The sequence below is a fragment of the Anomaloglossus baeobatrachus genome, chromosome 1, assembly GCF_048569485.1.
Source record: "Anomaloglossus baeobatrachus isolate aAnoBae1 chromosome 1, aAnoBae1.hap1, whole genome shotgun sequence".
Taxonomy (NCBI): domain Eukaryota; kingdom Metazoa; phylum Chordata; class Amphibia; order Anura; family Aromobatidae; genus Anomaloglossus; species Anomaloglossus baeobatrachus.
This window is the reverse complement of record NC_134353.1, coordinates 957,917,124-957,929,925: the sequence shown is the minus strand read 5'-3', so window position 1 is coordinate 957,929,925 and position 12,802 is coordinate 957,917,124. Positions and strand designations below refer to the sequence as shown.

At 44.3% G+C, this 12,802-nt stretch overlaps 1 protein-coding gene across 2 annotated transcripts in view; it reads left to right on the top strand.

The window, feature by feature from the left end:
- Positions 1-12,802, top strand: part of LOC142257597 (uncharacterized) — a 1,260,196-nt gene that overhangs the window by 1,170,798 nt on the left and 76,596 nt on the right. For both annotated transcript variants that reach the window (XM_075329744.1, XM_075329737.1), the window contains exons 14-17: positions 5,616-5,792; positions 5,875-5,995; positions 6,077-6,144; positions 6,346-6,448. In XM_075329744.1, coding sequence (XP_075185859.1) covers positions 5,616-5,792; positions 5,875-5,995; positions 6,077-6,144; positions 6,346-6,448 — 469 coding nt within the window. The remainder of the gene's footprint in view (positions 1-5,615; positions 5,793-5,874; positions 5,996-6,076; positions 6,145-6,345; positions 6,449-12,802) is intronic.

Sequence of the window (12,802 nt, the reverse complement as noted above, 5' to 3'; positions counted from 1 at the left end):
CCGCGGATTTGCCGCGGATTTTGATGCGGATTTTTTTTTTTTTTTTTCCCCATTCAAAGCCAAAAATCCGCACCAAATCTGCACCAAACAATTGACATGCTGCAGATTTTTCCGCATCAAAATCCGCGGCAAATCCGCCGCGGAAAAATCCGCAGCATGGGCACAGCATTTCCAAAATGCCATTGAAATGGCTTGGAAGTGCTGCTGCTGCAGATTTTCGGCAAATCCGCGGTAAATCCGCAGCAAAATCCGCGGTAAATCCTGTAGCGTGGGCACATAGCCTAACTGGTCCAGCATTGCATCCTGAACCAGTGCACTGGAGGGGAGACCCGGCGACTACATCCATGGCTGCCAAATTTTGTAAAACTTTCTCAATGTGTTTCTTTTTAAATAACCTCCCCTTTCCAATCTTATGACGTTATTTAATTTGTTTTTAAGCTCCAGTAATGTTGGTGGTAGAGGATCTAACCAGTGATATGCCAGTAGCTTTCTTGCTTGGTGCAGGATACGTGCTATTCCCAGGGCTGTTGGAGAGGCCGGGTCTACTCCTCCCTCCCATAGACTCAACAAACATAGGCGAGGCGACGGTTGTATTGTGATATGATATATTTGGTCTATGAGTCCCAGGGTTTGTTTCCAGAAATCACTAATATGTCCACATTCCCACATAACATGTATCAAATGGGCATCATCCTGTCCACACCTAACACATTGTGCATTTGGTCTAAGTCCCATCCTAAATAGTAGACTGGGAGTTTTATACACCCTATGGATTAGATATATTTGAGACAGCCTTTGGCACTCAGAGACCGCCAGCTTAGGGACCTGTTCTACAATGTCGGACCACTGGTCTTCCATCAAGGGGCCAACGTCCAGTTCCCATTTGCTTTTAACAATCAATGGGTGCGCTTCCAGATGGGCAGGTAATAATCTTTTGTATAATTCCGAAATAAGACCTTTAGAGGACTCAGATGTAAGTAGCATATGTAATGTTTGAACCCCACTAATTTTTTAATTTCTGGCAAGTCCGGATTCTGCCACAGTGGCCAGAACTCTGTAGGCCCATTTATCTGAAAAAGAGACTTATCCCTGTCCCATACCCTAAAAATCATAGCCAACGTGGGATATCGTGCCCCATTTATCTGTCTTTGTCCCATATCCAACCGGCAGCCTGGATATTTCCATACCGATCCCTCTTTTACTATATCACCACTGGTATCATACGCTCCTTCTTTGCCCCAACCCCTAAGATGTTGCATCTGGGAAGCTATATAATATATATTTGGGTTTGGTACCGCCAATTCTCCCTCCTCCTTTCCCCGCTGTAGCACTTACAATCGAATCCTAGCCTGTTTTTTTCTTCCAGATAAGTTCCCGGAATAGTGTATTAATTTTTGCAAAAAAAAACTCCCTACAAATCCACACTGGAGAGTTATGTATGAGATATAATAGTTGTGGCATCATTACCATTTTAATTAAGTTAGATCTACCAATATTTGGTAGTGGCAAGCGGCTCCAGGTGTGTACCTTTTGCTCTGAACCGCTGCAACAGAGGTTCCAGATTTAGAGACCGGAAGTCCTTCGGAATTGGTCTAACAGTTACTCCCAGATATTTGAATTCTCGGACCACAGGAACTGGGATCTGCAAGTCCGCGAAATCTATTGGGAGGGGGTCTAACGGCATTAAAGTCGACTTAGACCAGTTAATTCGAAGGCCAGACCTCCGCCAAAATTCTTGAATGATATCCATTGTCGGCAAAATCGAGGAATATACCCTGTCTAGGTATAAGAGTAGGTCATCTGCATATAATGATATCTTCTGCTCCACGGCTCCACACCTAAATCCGGTAATCTCCCTGGACTTCCTTATTGCCACTGCCAACGGCTCCACTGCAGTAGCAAATAGCAAGGGCGAGAGCGGGCACCCCTGTCTAGTACCTCTTCCAAGAGGAAAAGACTCGGAGACCCTGCCATTAACCCTAACCTTCGCCACCGGTGAGTCGTATAGCAGCTTCACCCAAGTTATAAATCTATGTCCAAAACCAATTTTCCGAAGTACAGCCCACAAATTCCCCCATTCTAGGTTATCGAATGCCTTCGCGGCGTCTAAGGACAAAATTGCCCTCCCCCCTGGCTTCTCAGAACTATGTTGAATTCCCAAATATAATTTTCTGAGGTTCATAGATGTGGCTCTACATGGAATAAATCCTGTTTGATCATTCTGTACAATAGATGAGATAACTCGGGACATCCTATTGGCGAGCACCTTGGCCAGTAATTTAACATCTGTTTGTAGGAGAGAGATTGGGCGGTACGAGTCCGGTATTTCTGGATCTTTTCCGGGTTTTAATATGAAGACTATTAAAGCTTCCCTCATAGAGGGCGGGAGGACCCCCTGCCTTTCAGATTCTTCAAATACGTTAAGCAGTTTAGGTAGCAGCAAGGGTGCATACGTTTTATAAAACTTACCAGGCAGGCCATCCGTTTCCGGAGCTTTTTCATTTTGTGCCTGGCCAAGTGCTTCCTCTAATTCTTCCAATAGGATGTCCCGATCCAACAAATCTCTATCCTCGTCAGTCAGTGTGGGGAGAGAGAGATCATCCAAGTACTGTTCCACCGCAGTCTCTGTAAGGTCACAGTCTGATGTGTATAGCCGCATATAATACGTCTTTATCTCCCTCACTATATCCTCACTTTCCGTTACCAGGTCACCCGACTCAGTCTTCAGCCTATTTATATATGAAGATCCTTCCTGTGCCCTAATGACTGTGGCTAGTAGGTGCCCTACTCCTTCCCCCTCTATGAAGTATTTGTTTGAGGAAGTATTGTTTATTTGCTGCCGCCGACATGAGATTTTCTTTGAGTGACATTTGTGCCTTCTCTAGAGTGTTTTTAGTTTCTTCTGTCGTGTTGAGCACCACCGCAGCCTCCGCAACAGATACTTCCTGAATCAGACTTTGGGTGTAGCGTCTGTTTTGGTTTTTACGTATGCATATTTCTCTAATATAGATGCCCCTCCCTACGGCTTTCATAGAGTCCCAGACTATGTGTGATGGTGTGGAGCACTCATTAAGTTGAAAGTATTCTAAAATATTATCATGTAAAGATCCCCCTATGAGCTGGATCCAGAAGGGGTTAAGTTTCCAGATAGGTCTGGAGAGGGCGAGGGGATTTCCCCATGAAAGCGAAACGTGTAGTGGTGAGTGATCAGATACGCTTCTAGGTAGATAGGCCACCTTTTGTATATATGAGGTCATAAGTGTGTTCCCAATAGCCAAGTCTATCCGTGACATAGGTGTGGTGGGAGCTAGAGTAGCAAGAGAATTGTTTGGTTGTGGGGTGTTGGGCACGCCAAAGGTCTACCAAACCCAGCTCTGTCAGCATTCTAGCAAATGAAGTTGGGGCAGCGTCCTCTGATATGTTCCCCGAATGTAGCTTATCTAGATAGGGGATTTTAACAAATATTTACATCCTTATCAGAAGAGTCGGCGCAGGGGGAAGGAGTCTAAAACAGACAAGATTCTTTTTACTGGTTCGACTGAGTATGGTGGAGGGATGTATACCGCAACCAGAATAAATTGTATACCATACAGCGTGCAAAGTAAACAAATCTGCCCCCAGGGTCAACCTCTGATTTTGTACATGAGAACGGCATGGATTTGTGCACCAACACAAAGACACCCCGTGCATGGGTCGAGTATGTGGAATGATATTCATGTGTGATCCATCCCTTCCTCAGCCAATGAACATTATCTGTTACCATGTGGGTCTCAGATAAACATGGAATAGCCGGGAGAAACTTTTGCAAATGAGTAAACATAGCACACCTCTTATTCACATCCCCAAGCCCTCTAACATTCCACGCTACAATATTAAGTGATGTTGCCATAAGAGCAGGTTAAAAAATAATAAACCGGAGCATACTCCATTCCTGGGGGAGAAAGGCAATCTCCACCAATTCCTGTTAGCATTAGGTTGAGCGGCACGACTGAGGTACACCCCACCCCACATATTAGTTGCAAAATACAACAATAAACGAAAAAACAAGGAAGGAAATGGAACCCTGCACACCAGGGTACAGCGCCCCCGCCCTCAAAAACAAGTGTAACTTGCACATTTCTCTCAGAGAGAATCAGGGCTAAAAAAACTCGCCCAGAGTCCATGCAGGGAGAAGGGTCCACAGCTTGTTCCCGTAATGAGTGTCCACAGTCAACCGGTCATCTCCCGCCCTGGATCCAAAATGAAATGATCAGTAGTAATTATACCAGCATAGCGTCTCAGACAAAAGGAAATAGCAGCACCTGGCGGTAGAAAGGGTGATCTTCAAGTATTCTTCTTCCTCATGGACCTCTCATTAATATCCAGCCAAGACAGCGCCGCTCCCGCCGTATCAAAAAAAGTGAGTTTCTCCATTCACTGCAATTCGCAGTCTAGCAGGATACATCATGGAGTATGGCACTTGTAATCCCCGCAGGCGTTGTTTAATCTCAATAAATTGCGCCCTTTTACGTTGTACCGCCATGGAAAAATCAGGGAAAATAGAGATCTTCCTCCCATTAATAGCAAGTTCCTTAATATCTCTGGATCTGCGCTGAATGGCATCCCTGTCTTTAAAATGCAGAAGTTTGAGCAAGATAGGACGTGAGGGTGCTCCTGGCAGGGGGGCACGTGTAGGGACCCTGTGCGCTCTCTCAATAGTAAAGAATGGGGATAAAACATCTTTGCCAAAGGTGTCCATTAGCCATTTTTTAAAAAAGCCCAGGGAGTCATTCCCTTCTGCCCTCTCCGGGACCCCGACCAGGCACAGATTACTTCTACGGGAGCGGTTCTCCAAATAGTCCACCTTGTTCAGCAGTGTTGTGATATTTTGCGTGGCTTTTCCCAGCTCCCGTGTCATTGGTGGCAATTTATCCTCTGCTGCACTCACACGTTCCTCCAGCTCTCCCACTCTGGCAGTCACCCCCTGCAGCTCATGTTTGATACACGCTATATCCCGAGTGACAGTTCCCATTTGATTACTTAGAGTGGCCAGTGTGGTATTGCAAGTGTTAACTACTGCCAGGATTTCTCTTAGTATGGGTTCAGCAGGAACAGTCTCTGGTTGCTTCACATCTCCCCCTCCCCCACCCTCTATCACAGGCCCCAGCGTCTGCATTTGCTGGGCTGCTAAGCACACAGAGTTCAAGTTACTCACGGCCCCCCTCCCTGGGTGCACAATCATCCAGCTCCAAGGTGTGATCAGCGCTTCCCTCAGACTTTGCACCGGAGGACAGATCATTAGCAGGAGGCACCCTAGCATAACGTTCCAGCCTGCTCACTGCTCCACTACAGGACAACGTGGTTTTGGCCGGCGCCATCCTGGCTGCTGCAGGGACATGCTCCAACGCTTCCTTATCTTTCTTGCCGACATGAATCGGCATGGTACGAGGATCCTCCGCTTCCCAGATGCCCAGGGGGATATTGCAGGTGTCCAGGTCAGTTATGGCCGTTAATAGGGCCGGTAATCAGCATTTTTGATCGGATCCAGGCAGGAGCTCTCCCGTGCTGCTTCCTCCCTACATGAGGTCCAGGCCACGTCCCCCCCATAGTGATATTATTAATGTCTCCACACTCAGGATTACACAGTAGTGAAGACCTCTAGTGATCGCTGTCAGGCCCCTGTGTCTGAAGGACGGGGAGGATCCCTGAGCCCAATACCGGGGCCTCCACCTCACCCCCGGATACATGAGGACATCAATGACCAGAAGATCCTAGAACTCACCAACAAGATGCTTGAGCTGCTGACTGGAGAGGTGACACTGCTGGGAATGCTGGGACATTATACAGGACGCCACTGGAGGATTCTGGGTGTTGACGGTATTATTGTGTTGTCAGGTTCCTATAAGGTGTCAGGACGTCACCGTCTATTTCTCCATAGAGGAGTGGGAGTATCTAGAAGGACACAAGGAGTGGTACAAGGAGGTGATGGAGGAGCACCAGCCCCGCACATCACCAGGTAATAGACAGGACTGAATACACCCGGCCTATAATTATCTGTATGTAATAATGAAGTCCGTCCTGTCTGTGTCTCCTGCAGGTCTCTCCAGTACGAGGACGACCCCAGAGAGATGTCCCGCTCCTCCTCCTCCTCCACAGGATCCTCAGGTAGATGGAGATCTCCCCTATGAGGTGTAGACGGCTGTGACCTCCTTGTGTTCAGTCTTGTTTTCTCCTCCAGTATTAGATGTTTTATACTTGTGTAATGAGAGCGGTGGAGACGGCAGGATCACAGCTGACCACAGACCTCACATGTCCGGATCTTATCTCCATTATTCCCGGGGACTTTTACAATATTTTGTTTTGCAGCTTTTGGATCTGGATAAAGATCTGAACAATATTAATTCTCCAGAGAGAAATGTGAGGAACGGTCAGCGGAGTAACGAGGGGATTCCTACAGATCACCGCCCCGGTGAGTACAGACCACCCAATAACGCACACAAGTCACACATTCCTATATTTCCGCTCTTTGCTGTGTCAGTTTCTCCAGCGATATATTAACTCTTCATGTACAATACACATGAAATGTGAATGAATCTGTGATCTCGGTGCAGGTGATAACACGGGATGTGCAGTTATGTTATAGAGGAGAAATACAGCTGGACATGAATTCTGCCGATGTGAGCGAGGACGAGCTCCAGCTCTCTCCTATTATCCGCTGTCAGGGCTGATGAGGGGTTTCTCCAGTTTAGGGACTAAGAATCCATTATCTCCTATTACACTCATGTCAGTGTGTGACAGATACAGAACATGGAGACATAAACTCACTTGTTTATTTTCACCAGGTAAACCAATATAACTGCACAAAATTTTGAAATAAACTTTTCTGACATGCAAAAACAAAACCTCAAAAAATGAGTGACCAATATCGCCCCCTTTCTTTATGATGACACTCAACAGCCGACCATCCATAGATTGTCAGTTGCTTGATCTGTTTACGATCAACATTGCGTGCAGCAGCCACCATAGCCTCCCAGACACCGTTCCAAGAGGTGTACTATTTTCCCTCCCTGTCGATCTTAGGGGTACTTTGCATGCTGCGACATCGCTAGCCGATGCTAGGGATGCCGAGCGCGATAGTCTCCGCTCCCATCGCACATGCGATATCTTGTGATAGCTGCCGTAGCGAACATTATCGCTACGGCAGCTTCACACGTACTTACCTGTCCTGCGACGTCGCTCTGGCCGGGGACCCACCTCCTTCCTAAGGGGGCGGGTCATGCGGCGTCACAGCGACGTCACACGGCAGGCGGCCAAAAGAAGCGGAGGGGCGGAGATGAGCGGGACGTAAACATCCCGCCCACCTCCTTCCTTCCGCATTGCCGGTGGAGGCTGGTAAGGAGATGTTCCTTGCTCCTGCGACTTGATACACAGCGATGTGTGCTGCCGCAGGAATGAGGAACAACATTGTATCTCCTATTGGTGCGACATTATGAAAATGACCGACGCTACACAGATCACCAATTTACGACGCTTTTGCGATCGTTTATCGGCGCATCTAGGCTTTACACGTTGCGACGTCGTTACCGGCGCCGGATGTGCGTCACTTTCGATTTGACCCCGACGATATCGCAGTAGCGATGTCGCAGCGTACAAAGTACCCCTTACATTTTGAGGGACCACGGGTTTTCTATGGGGTTCAGATCAGGTGAATAAGGGGGCCATGTCATTATTTTTTCATCTTTTAGACCAGAGGTGGGGAGCCTTCGACCTTTTCTGCGGCCCACAGGCAGATTCCAGAAACCCCAGTACTCTGGTTGCAGCTGCGTCTTGCTGCTGTCCCTTTAGATCCTGTGAGGCTTACGTCCTCACGCTAGCCAATGCTAGCACGATGACATACTTTCTGGGTGGAGTAGGCGCTCGATTCGCTCTCGTTCCAGGAGCTGTGTCTTGCTAAATTCTCCTAAAAAAAAAGGGGCTGAAAGCCCGTACTTACGAAGAGCTCACTGATATCATACTCAGGCACGAATACTAAGATTCTTTATAGCAAGATATTATTTATTTTAATACCACATAAATAATCAATGGTACATAGGCATTAGAACGACTTTATAGTCATAGAATCTTATACAATAACAGAAATATGCATCAACATTACCGTATGTTGTAGCAATCCTTTCTCATCGGAAGGACTCGATTAGTGAGAAGGAAAACAACTTGGCCTTTGCATCACAGGAGAAGTGCGTCCACTTCAGCGTCCTGGAAATGTCCCTAATCTCACTAAGCGAGCCCTGTATTTTAGACAAAATTTGTACTTCGCGTGCAAATGCAGTATTGTGATTGTGACCAGCATGTGATTGCTGAGTCATGGTCATGTAACCTGACCACACGCGGCTATGGGCACCAGTAGCTTCCTGCACATTTTGTTAGTTGACCACTGGTCGACCACAGTTTCCTGGAGATATTGCAATGAGCCATGAATTTTACATGCCAGTTTCCTTACACATGTTTTTAGCTAACCACGAGTTTCCTGTAAGTTGACCTGTAAACGTTCCTTCCTCATAAGTGGTTTGTTCAAGATCTACTAACACGTATATTCTTCATCATGGTGAAATAGGTTCAACCAGAGGACACCTCTTTGATACTGAGTTTTGGATAGATTAAATAATGCCTGTGATCACTACCTTTTGATTAGGATTCCTGTCTAATCACACTCATTCTTTCAGTCATATCACATTGGTATCAAAATTGGTCCTTGATCCCAGGGATTATTTTCAATCATCAGTGTTTCACTAGAGGAAGATCACTCGGAATACACCATACCATGACAAAGAGGCATCATTTGCCACAAATTTTGATTTTTTGGTTTGTTTGGATAAATGTTGAATCACAAATATAATCACTTTCACTACTATGTATATTAAAACCAAAAGCAACATTATCTGAAAAGCTCCCTTGAATATCATGTATTTTGGCATTTGCTCGATATTCAGAGGAATCATTGCACAATAAATTTCCCGATATTTTACTACAAGTTTCACTAGTCCCATTTATGAACATACTGGCATAAGGCCATAACATATCATGAATTTTCCTTTCCACTAAGCTGGGTTTAAAAGTATCTACAGTATTTATAGCTGTCCCAAAACTTATTTTTATATTCTCTATAGGGATGAATCCCAGGTTAGTCAGTTCAGTCTTATTTCTTGGTACCCAAATAACTCCCTTAAAAGCCAGATATTGTAAATTGGTGATTGTTCCACTCAAATTGCCTTGCCACCATGGAAGATTGATCCATCCCACTACGGGAATGGGTACTGTAGTATTCCATAGACGAACATTTCGAGTGTCTTTGTCAGCAAGATGATCAGAACAACTTTTCCACTTTAAGATTTCTTTCATTGATACCGGGATAGCCAGATAAGGGATACTGGTGGCTGTAACGGGAGAATGTGTACAGATCCAACAATCTGTGTGTTTACTACTGTTCAGCGCACCAGTTACAGTGCTGGCCAAAAGTATTGGCACCCCTGCAATTCTCTCAGATAATACTCAGTTTCTTCTTGAAAATGATTGCAATCACAAATTCTTTGGTATTATTATGTTCATTTAATTTGTCTTCAAAGAAAAAAAAAACAATTGTCATGAAGCCAAATTGGATATAATTCCACACCAAACATAAAAAAGGGGGTGGACAAAAGCAGGGCTGTGGAGTCGGTATAAAATGCACCGACTCCGACTCCTAAAATATATAATAAATTGGGGACAGTAGTGCAATGCAGAATGTGCATTATTTTACTAAATAATAACATTTAGTATAATGCTTATATTTAAGTGAAAAATGTATTGTAGTACAATGTGAACATCAGACATTTAATAATTTTTATGATACAATAATCAAGATATTTAGATAGAACATAAAATATATTTATTGTAATACAACTTTAGAACACAAACTGTAATAAATTGTAAATATGTAATACACTATGTAATATGCAGTAGATTACATATATATCTTGTGTGTGTATATATCTACTGTATATTACATAGTGTATTACATATTTACAATTTATTACAGTTTTTTGTGTTCTAAAGTTGTATTCCAATAAATATATTTTATGTTCTATCCAAATATCTTGATTATTGTATCATAAAAATTATTAAATGTCCGATGTTCACATACACATGTTCATGTACTACAATATATTTTTCACCTAACTATAAACAATATATGTAGGAGTCGAAGTCTGAGTCGATGCAAGAGAAATTGAGGAGTCGGAGTCGAAGGTTTGGCTTACCGACTCCACAGCCCTGGACAAAAGTATTGGCACTGTTGGAAAAATCATGTGGTGCTTCTCTAATTTGTGTAATTAACAGCACCTATAACTTACCTGTGGCACCTAACAGGTGTTGGCAATAACTAAATCACACTTGCAGCCAGTTGACATTGATTAAAGTTGACTCAACCTCTGTCCTGTGTCCTTGTGTGTACCACATTGAGCATGGAGCAAAGAAAGAAGACCAAAGAACTGTCTGAGGACTTTAGAATCCAAATTGTGAGGAAGCATGAGCAATCTCAAGGCTACAGGTCCATCGCCAAAGACCTGAAAGTTCTTGATAACACTGGGCACCGTAGACACAGGAAGTTTAAAGCCCATGGCACTGTGGCTAATCTCCCTAGATGTGGTAGGAAAAGAAAAATTGACGAGAGATTTCAACGCAAGATTATACGGATGGTGGATAAAGAACCTCGACTAACATCCAAACAAGTTCAAGCTGCCCTGCAGTCCGAGCGTACAACAGTGTCAATCCGTACTATCCGTCGGCGTCTGAATGAAAAGGGACTGTATGGTAGGATACCCAGGAAGACCCCACTTCTTACCCCGAGACATAAAAAAGCCAGGCTAGAGTTTGCCAAAACGTACCGGAGAAAGCCTAAAACGTTTTGGAAGAATGTTCTCTTGTCAGATGAGACAAAAGTAGAGCTTTTTGGGAAAAGCCATCAACATAGAGTTTACAGGAAAAAAAAAGGCATTCAAAGAAAAGAACACGGTCCCTACAGTCAAACATGGCGGAGGTTCCCTGATGTTTTGGGGTTGCTTTGCTGCCTCTGGTACTGGGCTGCTTGACCGTGTGCATGGCATTATGAAGTCTGAAGACTACCAACACATTTTGCAGCATAATGTAGGGCCCAGTGTGAGAAAGCTGGGTCTCCCTCAGAGGTCATGGGTCTTCCAGCAGGACAATGACCCAAAACACACTTCAAAAAGCACTAGAAAATGGTTTGATAGAAAGCACTGGAGACTACTAAAGTGGCCAGCAATGAGTCCAGACCTGAATCCCATAGAACACATGTGGAGAGATCTCAAAATGGCAGTTTGGAGAAGGCCCCCTTCAATTCTCAGGGACCTGGAGCAGTTTGCCAAAGAAGAATGGTCTAAAATTCCTGCAGAGCATTGTAAGAAACTCATTGATGGTTACTGGAAGCGGTTCAGTTATTTTGGCTAAAGGTTGTGCAACCAAGTATTAGGCTAAGGGTGCCAATACTTTTGTCTGGCCCATATTTGGAGTTTTGTGTGAAATGATCAATGATTTGATTTTTGTATCATTCTCTTTTGTGTTTTTTCATTGCAAGCAAAATAAATGAAGATAATAATACCAAAGAATTTGTGATTGCAATCATTTTCAAGAAGAAACTAAGTATTATCTGACAGAATTGCAGGGGTGCCAATACTTTTGGCCAGCACTGTAAAATGTGATGGTGCATCAGAAATGTATTCGCCATAGGTTCCGCCTGATGTAGACTTGTCCATCCAACGACCAAAGAGGCAAACATCAAACACAGGAATTTCTCCCATCTCATCACTATCGAGCTCTTCCCAGTACCCGATACCATGGATTCTGCTTACTTACAACACCATCTGGGGGTACCACGACAGTTTTCAATGTACTGAGGTCTAAACTTGCTGAATAAGGTGTCGCTTTCTGGTGTGCCCAAACAGCTGTACCTTGCAACCATGCCTCTTTTTTTTTTCCTTGTCAACTGTTGGACTGACTTGTCTGATGGCTGCTACTTTATCTGCCTCTGAATTAAACAAACGTTCAAGTGAGTCAGTAGGGACATGAGCATCGACATGAAATACAGTGGTCTTGCTACATTGAAGAGATTATTCAATGTCTTGCCACACTTCCTTGACCATCTCAAACGCATTTTGCTGTTCCTCTCCCCAGTGGAACTCATATTTTTTCCTCGTTACTTTGTACAAAGGAGCCAACATTTGCCCCAAATGAGGGATATGTTGTCTCCAAAAACCAAACAATCCAATATAAGACTGAGTCTCCTGTTTGGATTTAGGGACCGGAAAATTAATAATTTTCTGTCTGGCATTGGGCAAGATCTCTCTGTGCCCCTTGTTCCACTGAATCCCTAGAAATTTTACCACCTGAGACGGTCCTTGAACCTTGGCATAATTGATTTCCCATCCCTTACTCCTCATATGAGCAACCAGTTTTGTCAATTGATCTTTCACACTTTGCTCATCTTGTCCTTGTATCATTATATCATCGAGATAAGGTGAGATCTGCATTTCTGATGGTAGATTGAATCCATCCAAATGCTCTTTCACCGTCCGGTGACAGATTGTGGGGCTATGTAGCCATCCTTGGGGTAACCTGGTAAAGGTATATAGTCTCCCTAACCAAGTGAATGCAAATTGATCTTGAGCCTTCTCTTCTATAGGTATAGTAAAGAAAGCAATTTCCCAAATCAATTACTGCATTACTGCATACCAAGTTCCGGAGTGAGTCTGAATATTTTCCACAATCA